Source organism: Hydra vulgaris, chromosome 01 (genome assembly GCF_038396675.1).
Source record: "Hydra vulgaris chromosome 01, alternate assembly HydraT2T_AEP".
Classification (NCBI taxonomy): domain Eukaryota; kingdom Metazoa; phylum Cnidaria; class Hydrozoa; order Anthoathecata; family Hydridae; genus Hydra; species Hydra vulgaris.
This window is the reverse complement of record NC_088920.1, coordinates 37,331,634-37,355,247: the sequence shown is the minus strand read 5'-3', so window position 1 is coordinate 37,355,247 and position 23,614 is coordinate 37,331,634. Positions and strand designations below refer to the sequence as shown.

The following is a 23,614-nucleotide window of genomic DNA, read 5'->3' as shown; positions in this document are numbered from 1 at the left end:
ATGTGAATGCCATCATCACTCTACGTTCACAGGGATCTCTTTTTGATAAATAGTATAACCGTTTTAAACAGTTCTTACTTATAAACAGTGTATTTTATCATCAACAGTTTATAAATCGTTCATTTGTAATCGAAACGGTTTGATTCTTAATGATTGAGTATTTAAATTATTGATGATTAGAAATAATTGAGATAAAATATTAGTACTAAAATTGAAACATTGCAAGTGTATTTTGTTATATGTAAGTAATTAAAAGTACAAATACTACTATAATAGAATGGTTGTGTATACTACTTAAAATTATCATATACACAACTATGATAAAATTGTTATGTACTACAATAATAAATAAACTACAAAAAATCAAAAACGAAAGAGATTTACATTTAAGATTAAATATTATTACTAAGATTAATATTAATACTTAATTATATTAAACCATTTGGCACAGTTATGCCAATTTACACTCATGCCTTTTTTTAACTACTTCGCATTCGTGAAGATTTGCACTTATGCACGTTAGCACTTTTGCCTATTGCTATCAATAATTCTAAATCTTGAAAAGTCACTTTAAATTGTATAACAAAATCCTCTTTTAGGGTTCCTTTAAAAGTGGCCCTGTGGTGCCTGTCAGGCTATGAAGATAAATAATAAAGGGAATATTAAATTAAGATTCTAATTACTGTTTTATTTTTATAAGAAAATGCAATACAAAGAGTTTACTGGTCATAATGAAAAGACTGGGTCACAATGAAAAGACTGGGTCACAATGAAATACTTCAAATGAATGTTATTATAGTTACTATTTTTTTAAATGTAAAAATAACAAAATTATTAAAAAGTTATTTTCATTCCTTTTTTTTTTCTTCCTTTTAATTTACTGCTTGAGGATTGCTTCCTAAAACAAAATAAAAAAATAATACATTGCTTTTAAACTTTAATATAGAATATTATTTGAAATTAATTTTAAAATCAAAATACCATGTCTGTATTTATAAAGTGCTGCTGGTTAGAAGGTGGCAATTTATTCTTCATTAGTTGTGTTGCAGGCATGTAATATTTGGTTAGAGCTTTCCCGTATTTGCTATTTTCTGAAAGCAACATCCAATTTCAAAAGCTGAAGTCTTAAAGACTTCAGCTTTTGAAATTGGGAGTCTTAAAGTTCTTTTTGTAATTTCTCTTTTTCCAAACCCAAAACACTTACTTTCAATTTTTTTAAATTTCCATCTACCAAGAGACTTTCTCATTTTCTTTTCAGATTTTTTAATGCTCCAGTTGATTTTTTTTTTACATGAATTTGTAAAATTTAATTCCAGGTAAATAAAAATCTAGTTACAAATAGGATTTAATTTAATTACTGTAAAATACTATTAATTAATTTAATTAAATATTAAAGTTTCCAAATCAAAAAATTATATAACCTTGAAGTATCGATTCAGCAAAAGCAAGAGTGTCTAAATTAGGGGTGCCTGTATTGTCAAATCCTGGACCTAATGCAAATAATTAATTTGTATGTAGAACTTATTTAATACATTTTATCAACAAGTAAAATATTAAAACTTTTATCATACATTAGATTTTTATATCTTGTTAAACAACTTAACTTAAATAAGTAAGATATACCAGATAGAGATGAAATAAAAGAAGCTGTAGTTGAAGACCGTTCAGAGGCAATTGACCTAACTTCTTTACTTGATGTTGAAGGTTGACTGGGAGTAAGCGGACTCTTTATTACGCAGCTGATTGATGCCATCACTATATATATATATATATATATATATATATATATATATATATATATATATATATATATATATATATATATATATATATATATATAGATATATATATATATAGATATATATATATATATATACATATATACAAATATACATATATACATGTATGTATATATGTATATATGTATACATATATACATATACCTATATATATATATATATATATATATATATATAAATATACATATATACATGTATGTATATATGTATACATATACCTGTATATATATATATATATATATATATATATATATATATATATATATATATATATATATATATATATATATATATATATATACAAATATACATATATACATGTATGTATATATGTATACATATACCTATATATATATATATACAAATATACATATATACATGTATGTATATATGTATACATATACCTATATATATATATACCTATATATATATATATATATATATATATATATATATATATATATATATATATATATATATATATATATATATATGTATATATATATATACATATATACAAATATACATATATACATGTATGTATATTTGTATATATGTATATATAACACAGATCACTCTATTCGTGTTCTAACACAGGACACGAATAGAGTGATCGATTAAATGTAATTTAGAAGTAGTTTGTTTATTGATTAGTTTAACAACATAACAAATAAATATTAAAAACTTTTTGCCGATTTCTTTGTGGAAAATAATGCTTAGAATAGCTTTGTGTGGGTATGTTGAGTTTGATGAGTTATTGATTGTATTATTCATGTCCAGGTTAAATACCGCAATGCAAAACATCTATAATAATTTTATATATCTTTGTGATTTGAATAAACTTTATAGCAACAATGCTTTTTAGTTCAGTACATAAAACATCCACATAAAAAAAAAACATTGTAAATTTAAAATGCTAGTGTTATTACAAGAATGACAAAAAAAATCTTGAGATAAATATCTAAAATTGAGATCCAAAAGTCTATTGAAAGTTTTTTTATCAAAAAAACATATTTTTTACCTGAAAAAGTGATTCCCTTGTTCGTTTGTATGATTATAGTGACTCCCTTTGTTTATAGCATTGGATTAATTAGCAAAGTTTTAAAATAATTTTTTTGTAATTAGGGTAATTTTCCCCCAAGTTCTGATTGCCATATTTTTTTGTAAACCATCCTTATTTGATTTCATCAAAAATATATAAAAGTTTTGAGTTTATACAATGCTTGAAAACTAACCATTTTAATACAAAAAATCTGAAATCCACCTGTTAAAACGCAAAAATCTGGTTTGAGCAAAATTAAAAGATTTTAAAAACACCTCTAAATGTAAACATAGGGTCTATATAATGCTTCCATAGAAGGATTTTTTTGGTCCTTTCAGATTGATCAAGAATTTGACAGGGTGTGCGCAGTAGAGTAGGTTGAAAAAGACTTTTCTTAAAAATTTCTCCTGTTACACCTTAAGGTTTGGTCTATATTATAAAATAACACAAGATTTAAAAAATTTTTAATTATTAAAATATTAAATGGGTTACTAATATTATCAGAAAAAAAAATTCTTAAATGTATGTCAACCTGGTAGTCAAAAGAAGCAAAATTTTATAAAACTTTGCAGGTTGACATATTTTTTTAGATAATATTAGGGACCCTTGAAATATTCAAGGGTACCCTAAGGGAAATTTAATATTCAGTTATAAACTTGAATATATATCAAGTTTATATTCAAGTTTAATTTTTCTTTGAAGTAAAACAAATTTTTTAATTATTAGCTCTTTTTAAAAGCAATTTTTTTTTGTAAAGAATAGACCCTCTAGGAAAAAAAGTTTTTAATAAAAAATCTAAAGAAAAAAAGAAGGAAGCTAAAAAAAAATAATTTTACTTTTTTAAAGCGAGTGTTTTAGTTAAAAGTAAAGATTCAATTTTTTCTTCTTTACTTTTTCTTAGCGGTTTGTTAAAAAAATATCATTTGTTTTGGGTAATTCAAAATAATATGCTAAAACAGCATATTAGTAAACCTTTTCACTTCTCTGTACAGCATTACATTTCTCTGTACAGCATTACAGAGAAGTGAAAAATAATATGCTAAAACTGCAGTGAAAAGTGAAAGTGAGAAGTGAAAAGATTTGAGAGTTAAAAGCAAAATAAAAAGTTTCTATTTTATCAAAAGATTATTCATGAAGTTTTTTTTTTTAATCAGCATTTTTGTGTGGATTATCAGGCTTTATAACTATTGACCCAATATAATATTGCACATAATGCATAACTCAGCATAGTTAAGGAGAGATCCGAACAATTTGCATTTCTTAAAAACAAAAATTTACATTTTTAAACTTCAATTTTTGTGTGTTTTTCGCTTATTTTTGCTGTTATATATTTTTTTAAAGTAGAATTTAAGCTTTTCTTATATAATTTATTATAAATCTTTTTTCAACCAAATTATCAAACAAAACAAAACTACCACTAAAATACATAAAATGCATCGGGGCAGCATCATAAAACCAGTTGAAACAAATTTGTTAAGTATTTACATTCCAAAATGTCTCTTTTATTCGAAAGTAAAAAGTCTCCTTGTTTACAGCATTAAAATATTCAATAAATGGCTAAAAATCTCATAAATTATCTTTCCATAAACAGTAAAAGTGTTAAAAATTGAAGTTTTTACATTAGTTTTCACTCATAGCAATTTACTTCCATAATCTCTTTATAGTCGTTTGAATAAATTACCAAAAGGAAATGTTTCAGCTTTAATATAACTTCTGCCCCATAGTATTAAGCTAAAACTTAAAGAACTCATAGATTATGAAATCACTGAATATTTGTAAACAAAATAATACAATAAGCTTCAAGATTAAAAAAAAATAATAAACTTATCAGAACGCACACAAAATAAAACGCCATTTTTAGAAAACGAAAGGGCCTAAACAATATTTTTCTTCGAATCCTCTCTTAACAACATTGAGAAAGTGCTATGGTTACAAAGTTTAATTGAAAATTACAAAAATTAAATTTGTTTGCACAGAAAAAAATTTGATAATCTACTTTTCAATATTTTTCATTTGAGACAACTAGTGTTGATTGGCAACCTTTAAATAATTATTTCTAGTGTTAATGTTACTTGCTATTATTTTGTTATAAATATTTATTCTAATATTTATTATTTATATGTTTAGGCTTGGTCAAGTATAGTTTGTAAACTTGTTCCTAATGTTTCTACATTAGAAACAAATCTCAAAAAGTTTGCAGAGATATTGGATGCAGATGAAGTCCTTTTATTTGAAAGAGCAACATTTCTCGTAACTTTTACAATGTTTTATTAAAACTATTAAGTTCTTGATAAGTAATTAATAAAAGATTAAATTTTTAATAATTTTTCAGGTAATATCACAATGTGAACTTAAGAGTCATTATGATCCTCACCGATTTGAGAAAATTAGCAATATAATAAAGCAATTTAAATTAAGTTGTAGGTAAGGTTGTGCAATGTTTTTTTATTGTTCCAATGCTTGTTTATTGTTGTAATGTTTGTTTCAGATTTGTTAGTCCTTGGCCTTGGCCTTGCCTTAAGGCCAAAAATTGAGGGCTTGGCTTTAAAACTGTTTGCCTCTGTCTTGGCCTTGAAAGTTTAGGCCTAGCCTTGATTGTTTTGAGCTTGACCTTAAAATAAAATACATATTTTCTAATTGATTTCGTTGATTTCTGCGCATTACCTTGGTCTATTTTTGCAAAATGTGGTTTTATTGTCACAGCACTTGCCACTTACAGTTTTGTTAATAATGGGCCTTAACGTAAGGCAAAAATTGAAGTCTTTGGTCTTGAAAATGTTTGCGTAGTCATTGGCCTTGAAACTCTTAATCTTGGGCTTGACCTTAAAACTCTTGGCCTTGGCCTTGGTCTTGGACTTGACCTTGTAATGTGTGGTCTTGGCCTTGCTACTTTTGGCCTTGTTAACAACTCTGGTTTGTTTTACTTATTTGATTTTGGTTTTATTAATGTTATCGTAAAGTTTTATTAATTTCATTAGTTATATGCATGTTGTTGGTAAGTATTATTCATGTTGGTAAATATTTTTAATCTTTATTTATTAAATATTTTTATGTTTAATCACAAAACTTTGTTAGCTGGTAATAGTAATTTAATTAGTAATAATAATAATAAATAATAATAAAGATAATTAAGGAAAAATATAAATACTTAGTCTGTGTTGATTTTAAAATAAAAAAATAATTTTTAATTATTTGAAAATTGATGTTTCTGATGGCTGTGGCACACGAAGGAAGATATTTTTGAGAGTTTCGGATGGTGAGACTTTAATGCCAACATAGAGGAAGTTTTTTTAAATTGCTTTTGCTTCCATTTTATTTTTTATAAAAACACATTTTGTGCATTCTGAAGTGCAAGTGAGACTGAAGTCTGGCCTACAACAAAACCATTTTTTTTACTTTGACTTGCATAAAGCAAGTTTTTTGAAGTTCTGTTATTTTAGATTTAAAACCATTTTTACCAGGTGTGATGCATTTACATCAATTGCTTTGAAAAACTCTTTAATGCTTTTTTATTTCTACCATTGTCCAACATGAACTTGTTTATTTCTGCCATTATCCTATTTGAACTTGTTTATTTCTACCATTGTCCTATATGAACTTGTTTGTTTCTCTCGTTGTCCTATATAAACTTGTTTATTTCTACCATTGTTCTATATGAACTTGTTTGTTTCTTTCATTGTCCTATATGACCTTGTTTGTTTCTACCATTGTCCTATATGAACTTTTTTATTTCTATCATTGTTCTATTAGAACTTGTCCCACTACAGTCACATTGCTTTTTATGTCATTGTTTTTGCTGTGTGAAACTTTATTTGGAAATGGATTGCTTGGCTGCACTGTTAGTAGATTTGCTAAACAGAGCAGAGTATAATACAAGTAGAGATGAATTGCTCAGTGATTTTACCAACATTTCTTTTTGTTTTCCAAGTTATAAACTAAAGTTTCTTGTATTATGTCTCATGCTTTAAGTTCAGCAAATATGATTGATAAGATGCGATGTTAAGTAGTATGAGGTGAGACGTTAAGGTAAGTGTTGCTCTGCCTTGCCAAGAACCAAACATGGCCGATGGTTTAAGAAGTGTTTTAACATATGATAACAAGTACAGATGTGTTTTTATAGTTTTTATGGATCTCAGAAAAAAATGTTTATTTAAGTTTGTTTTTGTTTTTTATTTTGTTAGAATAAATATTTTTCTATTTTTACTTTGTATATTATTTTTTTCAACTATATTTAATAATTATGATTTTAGCAAGCTACATGCTCAATTTCAAAGCATGGAAGTTCGAAACAGTTCATTTGCTGCTTATATTGATGTGTTTACTTCAAATACATATGCAATGGTCATTATGTCTGATAAAGATATTCGTAAGTATTGATATAACTCAAAATTAATAAATTTGGTAATTAAATGTTTTTGTTTAGTAATCAAAAAAATGTTTTAAATTATGATTGAAATCTCTGAATATTAATATAAAAGCAATAGCAAATGTTTACAAAAGCAGATGACAGTTCCAATTGACACCAACCAGATTTTTCCAGTTAACACCTCATACACCACACACACCACAAATGTCTCTGATATCAGCTGTTATTAAAACACAGACTCAAATTATGTATTTTGCAAATACATTGTATGAGTAATGTTATGGCATTAAAATTAATCTATGCTTCTCCTTTGTTTATGAAAACTACTGGTATTTTTTTAATAAGAATTTAGGTAATTTAGGCTATTTGGTTGGAAGCCAAGTTGAAATATTGGCAGTTAAAATATTGCATTTGCAACTAAATTTATTGTCATAATATTATTTAAAGTATTAAAAAGTTTATAGTTTATCATCCTAAGTTTTTTTTTTACTTATTTTTTTGTATCTTTATCAAGGAAATGTGTAAAATTTTAAATATAGATGTTTAATCAGACCTGTAACTATAGATACGGTCTACCTATAGTTATGGCCTGTCCGTAGTAATCTTTCCATAATATAAAAAATTATTAGCAGAATCATATATAAATAATGCAATATTAATAATTATGCAAAATGATTTGGCGTAATTTTAGAATTGATTTAAAAAATCATTTATATGTAAAATCATATACAACAGACTTTTTCTGCGTTACAGTTCTCGTAGGTGATTTGTGGTTTTAATTGTCTTGTAATTATATATTTTTAATAAAGCGAATTCAAGCTTATAATTAATTTTATGAAATTCTATTTCAGCTAAATGCAAATTCAGTTTATAAAATGTTTCATTAAACATTTTAATCAATCAAGCAAAATTTTAATCTAACATTTTAATGAATTCACAGGTGTGAGTGTTCATTTCTATTATAAACTATTTACGATATGTCATAGGATGCATAAAAAATCATTATGTTCTTTTTTCAGAAAATAATTATATAGAGAGTATATGTGTATTTATTTAGCTATTTCTAGGTTTGATGATTTAAAAGGGACTAAATTATTTAAAGGTATGAAAAAATATGGTATTTGTAGATTCTTTGACAGTGGACAACGTCTTCTTCACTACCACTACAGCAACTTCAACACTTTCCACTTAAATTGTTTCTTCATTAAAAACTACTGCTCAATCATAGTTGGCAACAACGGCTCCTTCCTTTAAAACTACAGCTGCATCTTCACTAATTCTTTTTCCTAAGGTTCCAACAGTTCTCAATTACATTACAAGCCATTACATATTGCATGTGTTTGACAGTTTTGATGGTGTATCTGGGCCTGAATTCTTTCTTACAGTATGTTCCACATAGTTAATCCCTAAACCATGAACCTGTTCAAATTTACTTTGATTGCTGAACAACACTCTGTCCCACTAGTCAGCTGGGTTATCTTTGTCTTGCTTCATATGATATTCAAGCAGGTGAAGCAACTGGACTGCAAACAATGGCAGCTTTCACCAATTGATCTTAGCATGTATTAGTTTTTTGTTAATTGGTCGCAGTTCTTACAATTTGAGGATGTAGCTTGTCTGATATCATTCTGTCCTGCACTCTTGAAATGTTCAGCCAAGATACTGTAATTATCTTTCAGCAATTGGTATACTAACCTGATCCTGAAAAATTAGTTATATCAAGTTTTTAAACCCATTTTTTCTGTAAAAGCATTAACAGGCAAACATATATTTATTTTTATCTAATAATAATTAGATTAATTGAAACATTCATAATAATAAAGTTCAAATGACTGGTCATATATATACATATATATATACATATATATATAAATATATATATATATATATATATACATATATATATATATATATATATATATATATATATATATATATATATATATATATATATATATATATATATATATATATACATATATATATATATATATATATATATATATATATATATATATATATATATATATATATATGTATATATATATATATATGTATATATGTATATATATATGTATATATATATATATATATATGTATATATGTATATATATATATATATATGTATATATGTATATATATATATATATATATATATATATATATATATATATATATATATATATATATATATATATATATATATATATATATATATATATATATATATATATATATATTAAGTGAGACAAAATAAAATAATTATAATATCAAATATTTGTCAACCTGTTTTTATTTCCCATGAATTAATTAGAAGTTTAATGTCTACTCTGAAAAACGAGTGAATAAACGAGTGTGCAAAAATATCAGTGCACTCATTTAAAAAGTATTAGTGCACTAATTTAATTCCTTTTAGAAATAATTTTTTGTATTATTTTTGATTGATTTTGTTAATTAATCTTTGCTGATTAATTAACAAAAGTCTGATTGCTTTGACTTTGAAAAAAAGTGGCAACATGGACAACATGCACAAAAGTGCCAACATGCACAAAAGTGGTCTCAGCAATTGAGAAATTGAATGTCAGCTTAAGATCAGCAAATCCAGCGTTAGAATAGCGATCAAGAACTATAATAGGTTTGGCACAGTCAAAGGCAAAAGTTGCTCTGATATATATGTTAAGATCAAAAGTTGTCCTAAAAAAATGTCAGAAAATGGTGCAAAGAAAAAGCTGCATGGACTGTAAAGCAATGGAGAAAAGTAATTTTCTCTGACAAGTCTAACTTTAAACTTATTAATTGCAAGAAAGGAATTTTAGTGAGGAGATACAAAAATGAAAAATATAATCCTTGTTTTATCTTGTAAAGATTTTAAGGAGGGGGATGCTAAATTGGCATTTTGGGCTACATTGCTGGATCTAGCACTCGTCTGGTACATCTTTACACTGATCGGTATTGAGAGATATTAGAAGATTATTTATAGCCTTTAATGGACGGATCGGAAGTGGCACTTATAAATTTCAACAAGATGACACTTCTTGCCACACAGCACGCTTTATCAAGCAATACATGGAGGAAAAACTAATGAATCTGATGCCTTGCCCCGCTTGCTCACCTGATTTGAAGGTGGCCATATAAAACAATAAATCTTCTTAGAATCTTTGAAAGATTGTAAGTGCGCTAATACTTTTGCACACCTTTTTTTTTATCTTATATTTTTTTATCTTAAATTTTTTTTTTTTTTAAACATCTTCCCTTCCAACAAGGCTGCAAGCAACCACTAATTAAAGTTGGAAGTTACTAGAAGAGAAAAGATTGTAGAGCAAGATAACGATTGACAGACGACTTGAAGGATTGCAAATTACATGAATCAGGAAAGCAAGATGAAGGAAGCGATTTCCAAAGAACCGATGTTCGAGGAAAAAAAACTAGACAAATTTTTTTTGGAGCAAAGAGTTTTTGGAGCACTTAGGAACTGTCACAGAAAAAGGATGAGACTTATTTGAATGACGAGTAACACGAGAATGAATTTTAATAGATGGCACAAGAGGCGCTAGCACTTGTGTCCATTATAGTATTTGTAGAAAAGAGAAAGAGAAGCAACATTACAATGATGTGATAATGGCTGGAGGTTGGCTGCAAGAGCAGGTCCAACTATGTTTACAATGCGTTTTTGCCCCTTGTCTAAAAAAGAAAGGGGATCATTAGAAGATCTGCCCCAGATATGGCAACAGTATTCCATACAAGGCCGGATTTGAGACTTAGAGATAGAGATAGAGAGTAGAATCCGAAAGTAAGAAAGTGTCAAGCTCGATTAAGAGATACAACCTTTGCAGATGCTAACTTTGCAACTGATTTGATATATGGTTTCCAAAAAAGATCGGAAGTAAGAGTTAATCCTAGAAGATGAAGAGTAGATGACTTATTGAGTACATCATCGTTCATAAATATATGAAGATCTAACTTATTGCAATAACGATTGGCTGAAAAAAATTGAGTTTTATCTGTATTGAAGTTCACCAGCCACTGTGAGCCCCATGCTGTAGCAGAAGTGAGATCCTTTTCAAGCTCAAATGCCCCCTCCAAGCAACCAGAGAGTGTTGGTTTCTTATCACGACAAGAATAAATTGTAGCATGATCAGCAAACAATGCCACCTTAGATGTGAGAGATCTGGAAGATCGTTAATGGAAATTAAAAAGAGGGCCAAGTATATAATCTTATAGGGCCATATAGGGCCAAGGATAGAACCTTGAGGAACCCCTGAAGTTACAGAATAAGAAGAAGAGTGCTGTCCATTGAGGACAGCTTTTATACTACAATTGGAAAGGAAGGATTCGATAATCTTAAAGATGTTGCCAGATACACCATAAGAAGAAAGCTTATGGAGAAGACCAGCATGCCAAACTTTATCAAAAGCTTTTGAAATGTCAAGAGCGATAGTCTTACCCTATCCACCTTTATCTAATGCACAATAAAACCTATTGGTTATTACTGTTAGCAAATCATCTGTAGAACGAGAAGATTGAAATCCATATTGATGGTCAGAAAGTAAGTTATTAGATTCAAAGTGAGAAATTAAAGATTCAAAAACCTTGCTAATGATAGGAAGAAGACTAATGGGACGGTAGTTAGACGAATCAGATTGCTCTTCAGAATTTTTGAAGATAGGGATAACAGATGCCTCTTTCCAGCAGGCTGGAAAACAAAACTCTGATAAGCACTTGTTGAATTGTTTTGAGAGTATAGACGACAGCTCCAGGGAACACTTCTGCAAGACAATAACAGGTATGTTGTCTGGGCCATAAGCTTTAGAAGAGTCTAGGCAGGAAATCACTTTAGATGCAGAAGCTGGAGTGATACGAATGTCAAGCAATGGATCAACCTGCTTGTTGGCAATATCAGGTAGAACGCAACTAGTGGAATCAAGAGATGATATTGATGAAAAGTTTTTAGCAAAAAATTCAGCTTTGAGAAGTCGCAAGAGCCTAATTTTTGAGATGAGGTAAGAGATTTCATAACCTGAGAATAGCAGGCTTTAGCATTAGACAAAACCTTTTTACAATAGTTTCTAGTAGTAATAAACAGACATCTGTTTTTGAGGTGTTTAAGGTAGTTGTAAGAGATACGATAATAGAGGGATTCAGGTGATGAAGAAGAATGAGATATTAGTTTTAGAGAGATCAAACTGTGATCAGAAGCACCTAAGGGTAAATGTGGGGAAACTGAGCACTGTCTATGATCAGTAACAAGACATAAGTCAAGTAGAGAAGGTAGAGCTAGCGTCTCTTGTGCCATCTACTAAAATTCATTCTCGTGTTACTCGTCATTCAATTAAGTGTCATCCTTTTTCTGTGACTGTTCCTAAGTGCTCCAAAAACGCTTATTCGTCTAGTTTTTTTCCTCGAACATCAGCTCTTTGGAATTCGCTTCCTTCATCTTGCTTTCCTGATTCATATAATTTGCAATCTTTTAAATCGTCCGTCAATCGTTATCTTGTTCTACAATCTTCATCTTTTCTCTTTCAGTAACTTCCAACTTTAATTAGTGGCTGCTTGCAGCCTTGTTGGAAGCGAAGATGTTTAAAAAAAAAAAAAAAAAAAAAAAAAAAAAAAAAAAAAAAAAAAAAAAAAAAAAAAAAAAAATGATTTGGGTTGTCTGGAAAGCGAGTTGGAAAGTTGACTATTTGAGTTAGGGATTGAGAAAGGCAAAAGTTGTGGGCTTTAATGCCTGCTGAATCACTGACACTCGAGCCAAGCCATTCAGAGTGGTGAGCATTAAAGTCACCGACAACAACTATATTAGCTGATGGATAAAGAGAGAGGGCTTGGTCAATTTGATCAGAAATAACATCAAAAAGAGTGCAGTCTTGAGATGAAGGAGAGCGATGTAGAACAAAGTGAAAGGCGATAGAGTGAAGTGTTGCTAAACAAAACCACATGAAAGAATAGTCTGTGGATTCAAACCTAGTTTCTTGACAAATGGGTGAATTCTTACAAGGGTAAATGTCAAAACCAAGCTTGTGACCTAAAGGAAGATAACCATCAACACTAAGATTGCAAGATGAGACAGTTGAAGTCAAATTAGTCTCACAAAGAGCAAGTAGGTCTGGTGAACTTTGCAAGAGATAAGACTCAACAGAAGAACAGTTACATTGAAGATCACAAATATTAGTGAATGATAGGTTTAGAGAACTTGGTGATGATGATGGTTTTTTGTGTTTTATAGTTTTTGGTACTTTAATCATTTTTAAATTTGTTGAAGAACTTGACTCAAAGCATAGATAGTACTCAGAACACTGTTTAATAGCCAAAGCAAATGCCTCATTACTATTAATAAACCCTAAGCCATAACAAAGGGCTCCAAATGTGGCCTTGACAAAACACACCAAAAGTACAAACAGGGACACCATCCATGCGCAACATGGCACTGGTAATACTTTGATATTTTTCAGCTGTGGATGGAATCAGCCTCTCTGAGAGCAACGACTGAGTTCGGCAAACCTGACTACTAGCCAGCCTTAGAACCATAAAACTGAGTTTTAGAGCTCTACCCTCATTAGGAGATAATAGAATGAGTTGCCTAGTCATAAAAACAGATACATAAGCAAAACCCATGCATTGAGTCAAGTTGATCCAGCATCCAACATCCTAAACTGGAAGCAATGTATTAAAAATTCACATGCGCCAGCCTAATAGATGAAAAAGGGGTGCGAGGCTGGTTAACAGATAGAATCAGTTTACCCCTTAAGTCTTTGCCTAGGAGGCTTTCTACAAGACAGTAGCCAGATGCATTTAACATCTGCCCAAGTTGAGTATTTATCGAGACACCATCTCTAGCCTTTTCTCAACCACGAGCTCTAAGGCAGGGAGTGTTTTAAGTCAGAGTTGGCATCTCCTTGCCCCCGCCCAAAAAGGCGCATCCCACAAGGTAGCAGGACACGCTCCTCCAGGCTAAGGCTAGGAGATGCCTGCTCCGACTTATATATATATGTATATATATATATATATATATATATATATATATATATATATATATATATATATATATATATATATATATATATATATATATATATATATATATATATATATATAAATGACAAGAATTTTGAAAAAAAGTAAATATTGAAACAAAAAATAAGTGTTCAATAGAAAAATAATAAAATAGTTTGTTGAACGAGACTAGCAACATTAAAGTTTAAATTTGAAATAGAATAATTTAAGTTGATGTTCAAATGATATCAATTAAAGACTTTAATTCAATTAAGGAAAATTGCTTAATTAACTAAAAGTTTGTGTTATGTTTTAAAATTATCTGCAGGAGTCTTTAGCTGCAAAGGTCTTTTTAGCTAGTTCGAAATACGTATTATATGCAGAGCTATACATCATGCTAGCTGAAACGAATTTTTTGTGTGCAGCTTCTGACTCTGACAAAGATGTAAGTAAGCAGTGAAATTGCTGCGACCAAGCAGTGAAATGCTGAAAACTTCCTTGTAAACTTTAAAATATATTATTTTTAAAACAAATTTCTAAAATAAAAAAGCAACAAAACAAAAAATAAATTATATAATATAGATATATAAACACCAAAGTAATAATAAAAGAAACTTATAAAAAATAATTTTAAATAGTTAAATGCAATCAGTTTTGTATACTTGTCTGTAAATACTTGTTTTATTATACTTGTCTATAAATGCTTGTTTTAATGTATTATACTTGTCTTTTGTCTTCTTTTTGCATCTACTATTGTGTCAGACTTCCCTTATCATAGTATAATTTTAAAAATTCAAACTGTATAGTGTTTACCCAGTAAATAATGTTTCATTTTTATCAAAATGACAAATAGATGTTACTTAGTTAATAGATGTTGTATTACTTGTTACAAAATTGTTTTCTTTAAGCAATGTTTAATTGTTGATAAATAATTTTTAGCTTCCGCTGCAACCATGATCAATATTCGAAATGCACGTCGGTATTTCGAACAACTCGAAAATGTAGACAAACGCTCACCTGTGCAATAAAAAAATTTATAAATTTTTTATATTTTTAAAGTTATTTCATAAATTTGTTTATCTTTTATTCGTAAATTTATAGGAAGTTAATTTACTGAGTTTCATATTCACTGAAACAATTAAAATATTTAGTAGGCCTTTTGTAAACTCAATCATTTTTGTAAACTCAATCATATTTAGTAGGCCTTTTGTAAACTCAATCATTTTTGATTACTTTTGTTGAATTACAAATGGCTTCATGTAAAGATTGCTTTAAATGGCTATGTTGATTCAAAAGTTAACATAACCGAAGTAGATTTTTCTTAGCTCTTCAATTTTTTTGTTTTTATGTATTTTTTCTATTTTGTGCTTAAAAAATGTCACGCTTACTATGATGCTCAGTTTTTATATCCTGGCGGTATTTATACCGCAATAAATTTTATCTTAGATAATATACCAAATATCACCACAATTAATTTTATCTTAGATAATATACAAAATATCACCACAATTAATTTTATCTTAGATAATATACCAAATATCACCACAATTAATTTTATCTTAGATAATATACCAAATATCCATCAGCAAGCTAGTAAAGCAGGTAAAAGTGGAAATATTAATTTAGTCAAAATTGAAAAAAAATTTAGCCAAAAAAAAAAAAAAAAACCAAAACAGTAACCACTTTTCTGGGTAAAAAAAATCCCATGAAATTTTTTACATATGTTCTAGACATGTATGGCAAGATATTGACATTTGGGTTTTGAGATTTTCAAAGTACATAAAAAATTATATATCAATTTTTTTACATCGAGCTTTGCTTCACATTTACTTCCCAAGATATCATGTTTACCATCAGTCAATGTTTCGCAAAATTTGAAAACGGAGAAAAACGCAAAAGAAGATTAAATATTCTTGTCATTCCTATATAATTTTTTTTTAGTTAATTTATCAAAAAATGAAAAAATAAGTTGGGAATAAGCTTTTTATAATATTAATCTACAATATATAAGATGAGCGAAAAATAAATTTTCTCAATAATATTACAATTTTAAGAAAATTATTATAATTTTATGGGTTTTTTTAAATATAAAAAATATTAGGAAAAATTACTAAGCCTAGCCCCGTGAAAATTTTGCCATCTCACCCCAAAAGTCTTTTCAATAGATCCTGAAAAATGGCAATTATTTTGGGGCTTGGTGACTAAGTTTGTTATATGTAAATATTTGTTTTTACAAACTACGATTGAAAATTATTTTTTTATTGGCAAAAAGCATATACACAAAACAAAAAAACTATTCAAAAAAACTGAAAATCGCAAATCAGTTGTGCTTGGAGTCTTTAAAAATCTTTTTTTTTCATAACGAGCGATTAACTTTGTTAAGTAGAAGAAAAAAAAGCGATGAAAAACCTTACGCTTCTGTCCAAAAAACTAATAAACCGACAATTCTTGAAAAAGTCTTCTAGAATTTTCTTGAAAAAAAAAAGGCCCTTTAGAAAAAAGTGGGGGGGGGGGTATATGCATTCCCGGTGTCGTCGGCCCTGGCTTCCTCATAATTTCTAGTATTTTTTTCTGATAAAAGGCTCTGAAAAAACGCAACTCGTCAACTTACCCTTGCTGCCAACTAGCACCGGTCTCCTCTACCTTTAGTCTTAAACGATAAAATCCCGGTAAACTTTAAGAAATGGAATTCTGTACTGAGAAAGTTTAATTGCATTTTAAAGTATTCTTAAATATATACTGGTAAATTATAAATAATTAGTAAATTGATTTTTTGTTTTTTTTCAATTTCAAGCATATTGGCATTTTCTTTTTAAAAAAAACAATCTAAAGTTAGCTAAAACAAAAGCATGCAGCAAATGTTTCTCATTTTCTTAGTATAAATGTTTCTCATTTTCTTAGTATAAATCTTTTAATGACATAAATATTTTTAATTTTTTTTTTTATAACTACGCAAATAATTTTGTGATAATAAAGTATTTATTTTTCAATGTATTATAATAAAATACTTTAACTATTTTAGATATATAAAGTTAGTAGTAGTTAATTTTTGAAATTTTATTCACATCTGAGTCTGTATGTCTACTACGTCTTAATTTAAAAAGTTTCAGATACAACTTTTCTTTAAAAGATGTTTTAAAAATATATAAAAATCTTCCAGGTATTGTAAAATTTTTGAAAATTTGAGGATGAAGCAAAACAGATTCTCTCAGTACAATGATGTCTCACGATTAAAAAAAGAAATTAGATGTCTCTTATTATTATAAGTGTCTCTTTCTTATTCTTACGTGTCTAAAACAGCGGTGATAAAATCAATAAAATAGGCTGGTTTAATTTAACTTACTTAAATTTTAAATTAGATTACAAACAAAGCATAAAACTATGAATATGCAAAAGCCAAAATCTGCTTCTTATACATAAAAAATTGAAATTAGAATGTATTTTTAAAAGTTTTTTACATATGTAAAATGCAGTTTCTATAAACAAAATGTAATTTAAATAAAAAAAAATATAAACATATTTCCACTTCTGCCAAGTCTGCAAGGATTTATTCTGCATCGTGGATTACAGCGTAAGTTTCTCAGTAAGTTTCTCTTTAAGTTCTTCTTTGTCACGGTACAAAAGTTTTAGTAATATAAATTTAATCATATTTTTGATTAAATTTATTGAAATGGTGTAGTTTTAATACTAATGTATGCTCTCCAACTTTTCACTTGTAACTTGTTTATAAAATAAATAAATTTTCTAAAAATCAAAAATTCTTTTTGCTATTTTATCTGAAAAAAGTATTTTTATTTAATATATTTAACAATAAATACACCTTAAAAACTGATTAAGATTAGGGTTTAGGACTAAAGATTAAGGTTAAAGATTAGGACTGTAGATTAAGGTTAAAGATTAGGACTGTAGATTAAGGTTAAATATTAGGACTGTGGATTAAGGTTAAGGATTAGGATTGTGAACTAAAATTAGAGTAAAATAAAGGGTTAGTAAAGTTTAAGATTTTGAACTATAGGGTTTAAGGTCACCTAACTAGGCCCAACTCGACGCCTAACTAAGCCCAACTCACCATAACAAGGTATAAAACTATAAAGAACTATTAAAACTATAAAACATCAGATATCTTTAGATACTGTATTTAGTTACACGATGTGTCAAAACAGTTAACATGTTGCTGAAGCCATTTTTCTTAAAGAAAAGGTTTGTAAAGGTTTTCAGAGACGACACATTTTCAAAATAAGGTCTTGTGGTTTAAAATGAGTCTTTCAATTTTTTTTTTTTTTTTGTTACAATTTGTTTGAACTTTATTTATATAGTAACAATAGAAGGACTAATCTCGTTTTCTTGGTTAACTTATCTGCACACAAAGAATACCAAAAACTTTCTGTTTTTTGTTGCAGCACTGTGTACATTGAATTTTATTATATTTACTTGTTTTAATTTAATACACTTAAAACTTTATAAAAAAACATAAAAAGATAACATAATAAAACATCTAAATTATTATATAACATTTTTAAACAATAGAAAAATGAAGAGAATTTAAAATTAAAAATTGATATCTCTTTAAAACTGTTAATTTAAAATTCTAAAACGTAAAAGTAGAAATATTGATAAGTTTACTTTGTACGAGAATAAGATGCAACATATTTTTTCACAACAAAATATTAATTTTGTACAAAAATACTAGAAGAAGTTGTAAAGTGGTAAGAAAAATTCAATAAGTAAATATAGTTGGACGTGTTTGAGAGGTAGTAAAATATGTTGAGTTATTTTATTTTTTTACTTATCAAATAAAATATCCTTATGAATTATAATAGTCATGCATAATTTAGACTAAGCAATCTTCCATAAAGATCTTACCAAAGAAAGTTGTTGAAGTATTTTGAAGTATTTACGATTACAATCTAAAGTCATTGTTTTTACCAAATTTTCTTTCTTTTACTAATAGTTATACAAAGTTTACCCTTTTTTTTTTTTTTTAAATTGTATTGACACTTGAGTAGTTTAAATTTTCTAAATAGATGACTTTTTCTTGTGTTACTATGATTATCTATATATATATATATATATATATATATATATATATATATATATATATATATATATATATATATATATATATATATATATATATATATATATATATATATATATATATATATATATATATATATATATAGATATAGATATATAAATATATATATAGATATAGATATAGATATATAGATATAAATATATTTAAAGATATATATATATATATATTTTATGTTTACTCTATATTAATTGCGCTAGGTAAACTATTGCTATAGGTTATTCGGTTTTTTGTGTTTAATTGGGATTTAAAACGCAAATAACAATATAAACTGGGATGGGATTTAAAACGCAAATAACAATATAAACTTATCTTATAGTTTGCTGCAAACATGATATTGCAGTGATATAACAAAATAGTCCAAAGTTTTCTTGATTGGAACTATAATTTTTTCCTTACCTAATCAGTAATAAAATCAAAGCGTTGTAGAAATCATTCAATTTAAAAATACTTACTAACAACCATTAACCTTAAAAGTAGTACTTTATTTAGTGATTTTTATTCAATAAATTAGGAGAACAAGGAGAACATAAATTAGGAGAACAAGGAGAACATAAATTAGGAGAACGCCATAACAGTTTTTATACAACTTTTTGTTTGTAGAATTTTAATTTGCCAGAATAATATTAATCCTATTATAAGTTTTGAATGAACTGTTTAAATTTTCACTGTAAAGATAAAAATCATTTTTAATCAAGAAACAACCTGTTCTGATTAAGGAATCAAAGTGTTCCAATTTAGGGAACAGTTGATAGAAAATAAATGGTATCTTTGAAAAAGCAAATTTATATCCAATTACAGTGCAATCATTTAAATTTAAATTATGGTTAAAAGTATAGAAGGGTTGTCTGTTTGTTTAAATCAAATCATAAATTAGAGCACCCGTGGCGCAGTGGTAGCGCACTTGCCTCAGAAATAAAAAATCTCTGGTTTAAATCCTACCTCCGGGCAAATTTTGCAACATCAGTTAGGAAGGAGGCGTGGACTATTATATGCTCATCCGCGGTGCTCTGTGATAAGACCCTAAGGACTTCTTATGGCACCTAAATAAATAAATAATTAAAAAAAAAAAATTAAAAAAATGTTTTCATAGTTAAGCCATTTTTGGTTAATAGTAACTTAATTAAGACAAATCTTCCTTTATATATATATATATATATATATATATATATATATATATATATATATATATATATATATATATATATATATATATATATATATATATATATATATATATATATATATATATATATATGTTAGTGAAAAATCAAGAGAAAGCATGTTTAACAAAACATACAATTTCCATTCATATTAAAAATAAGAAAACTACGTATATGTTATCACGATAAATATGGTTTATATAAATATGGTTTTTATACCCTAATGTTATTTTAATATACGGTGTGAACTTATTATTAGCAAAATATTACATATAAATTATTAGCACTTTGTAATTATAATGTACCTAAAATTATGCTGCAATTATAATACATTTTTGTATTAATATAAAAGTCTATAAACTTCCAAGTGAACATGCAAATGGAATTGCAAATAAATAAATAAAAAGTATAAAAGAACACAGAAACCGATATTTCCATAAGTCATTATTTTCTGAACCTTGGTCCAAACTTTGTATTATCTTTAAAGTCGATTTCATACTTGGATATTATAACAAGAACAGAGTCTTCTTCTTTAACATTAGAATATAACAACAAAGTTGAAAATGCACAAAATTAAAAAAAAAAAACAAACATTTTAAGAGAACTAAAAACAGAGGAAAAAATAAATTACAATCTGACAAGTAAACAGAGAATAGCTTTTAGAGAAATAAAAAACGATAAAAACATTGCTATATATTCGTTTGACAAAGGAACAGATTTTGTAAGAATTGAACATTCTATGGCTAAGGAAAAAATTCGTGAACAAATTGGTCCAACAAAAATTATAAGTGAAGATTCTTCTGACAGTTACGCGACAAAAATTAGAAGATATCTTTCATAACTAAATAAAAAGCAATGGTTTTCTAAAGAGGAATACGAAAAAGTATATTTAAGTGATTCTAGCTCACCTGGAATGTATGAAGTAATCAAAGCACATAAACTTTAAAAAATGTACCCTATGAGAATAATTACTTCTACCATAGCACACCAAACTATGGAATATCAGAATTTTTAGTTAAGACAATAAAACCAGTCTTAAATGAAAATCCAACATAATTCAAAAACTTCTTTTACTTTATAATAAAGCAGAAAATTAGTCACACTTGAAAACACTGTCAACGATGAGATTCAAGTGTCTTTTGATGTTGTAAATCTGCACCTGTCAGTTCCGTTGAAAAAAGTCACTCAAACTTTTAAAACAATTAAATAACAATTTATTATATAAAAACTTAACAAAACTAGGTATACCTGAAACAAGAACACCCAAAACAAGAACAAGAATAAACTCATAGAACTTTGCTTATATCAATGTTATTTTCATTGGAACAATAAGAATCACATGATGGAAAATTCAGGTTCGATTGGACTCTCTTTCATGGTGGTTCTCGTGGAATCTTTTCTACAATTCCATGAAAATAAAGTGATTAAAATCGCATTGAGGATAAATCCTGCTCTGAATCTAAAATTATTTTAACGCTACGTTTACGATAGTCATGAAAAGATTTCCAAAAAACTATTTTAATACATTTTAAATCAACACCATCCTGCTATGCACAATTGAAGTTGAAAACGAAACAAAAACGCTTAACTTTCTTGATACATAACTATCATAAATAACACAATATGAAAATATGAGAACAAAGCATAACGAAAAGTAGCAATCTAATATTCAGAGTAAACCGCATTCAAATTACGATCCGAATATTTTAAACGCTATATTTAAAAGATTTTTCCACAAAGCTTACTCCATCTGTCGTAAACCTCATTTGCAAAACAAAATAAATTAAAAAAAAAAATTTATTTCGTTTTGCGCAATTCCGTAAAAACACAATACCATCAGAATGGGTACTATGCCTTTTACCAAAACTTTCCAAAAAGCAGGATACAGAGCAGTAATTGAATCAAACCCAAATTTAAGATCTTTATTAACATTAAAAAACAAACTAAAATACCTTGCAACAGCTAGCCTGGATAATATATCTTTAACTGCCTAGTAACAGCCATCCTGTTTATCATATAACCTATATATAATAAAATATGACAGTCCAAAGTTTACGTAGATGAAACAAAAATGCAGGTAAACACGCGAATGCATCAACATCAGAGGAGCAATGACAAAAAGAAACCTAATTAATCTGCATTAGCATTTCATAAAACCTTTTGCAAAGAAGATTTTATTTGGGAGAAAAACAAGAACATTAAAGGTAGAAAATAAAAAGTTTAAAAGAAAAATTAGGGAGGCTCTAGAAATACAAAATAAAGTGTGCTTTGTGCGAGATGGTGGGATTAATCTTGATGAAGGCCACCATGTCAAAACTGTATTTTAGACGCCATTTTTTAAATTTAAAAGCCATTTCACCGCTGACGCAATAGTTACAATTTTACATAAACTTTAATGGTTAAAAATTATTGTAATATTTAATAAAGCTGATGTTGCTGGTATCTATAACCCTGATAAAGTTTCTTATATAATAAAATTATAAGTTTTATAAATAATAGTTTTATTCTTGATATTTTAAAACAATATATATATATATATATATATATATATATATATATATATATATATATATATATATATATATATATATATATATATATATATATATATATATATATATATATATATATATATATATACAGTCGCGAGCAGTGAATTGTACACAGCAGTAAATTTCTGTTTTTATTTCTTTGTACCTGAATTTTAATAATTTTTAATAATTTGTATTACTGATTGAGATGTATTGTAGTATTTTCTCCTCTTAGTTATGGATTAGTTATGAAATAAAAAATACAGGATATGTAACCATTGAATTACGAGACGAAAAGATAAAGGTAATCAAAATTATTGCTGTTTAAAATTCACTGCTCGCGACTGTATATATATATATATATATATATATATATATATATATATATATATATATATATATATATATATATATATATATATATAAATATATATATATATATATATATATATATATATATATATATATATATATATATATATATATATATATATATCTGTGTGTGTGTGTGTGTGTGTGTGTGCTTGAATATAACCGTTATCACTAGACCAGTACATGTTGTAATATTTTTTATATAATAGTATTCTTTGATTAATTTTCTTCATTTATATACTTATACAATGACTGC

At 27.1% G+C, this 23,614-nt stretch overlaps 1 protein-coding gene across 1 annotated transcript in view; it reads left to right on the top strand.

Annotated features, from left to right (window-relative positions):
* The window catches only part of LOC100213179 (ras-related GTP-binding protein A), a 50,556-nt gene extending 34,811 nt beyond the window's left edge, over nucleotides 1-15,745 (top strand). Inside the window, exons 6-9 of the mRNA XM_065788073.1 lie at nucleotides 4,969-5,091; nucleotides 5,174-5,265; nucleotides 7,092-7,207; nucleotides 15,137-15,745. Coding sequence (XP_065644145.1) covers nucleotides 4,969-5,091; nucleotides 5,174-5,265; nucleotides 7,092-7,207; nucleotides 15,137-15,225 — 420 coding nt within the window. The 3' untranslated portion in view covers nucleotides 15,226-15,745. The remainder of the gene's footprint in view (nucleotides 1-4,968; nucleotides 5,092-5,173; nucleotides 5,266-7,091; nucleotides 7,208-15,136) is intronic.
* The last annotated feature ends 7,869 nt before the right edge of the window (nucleotides 15,746-23,614 follow it).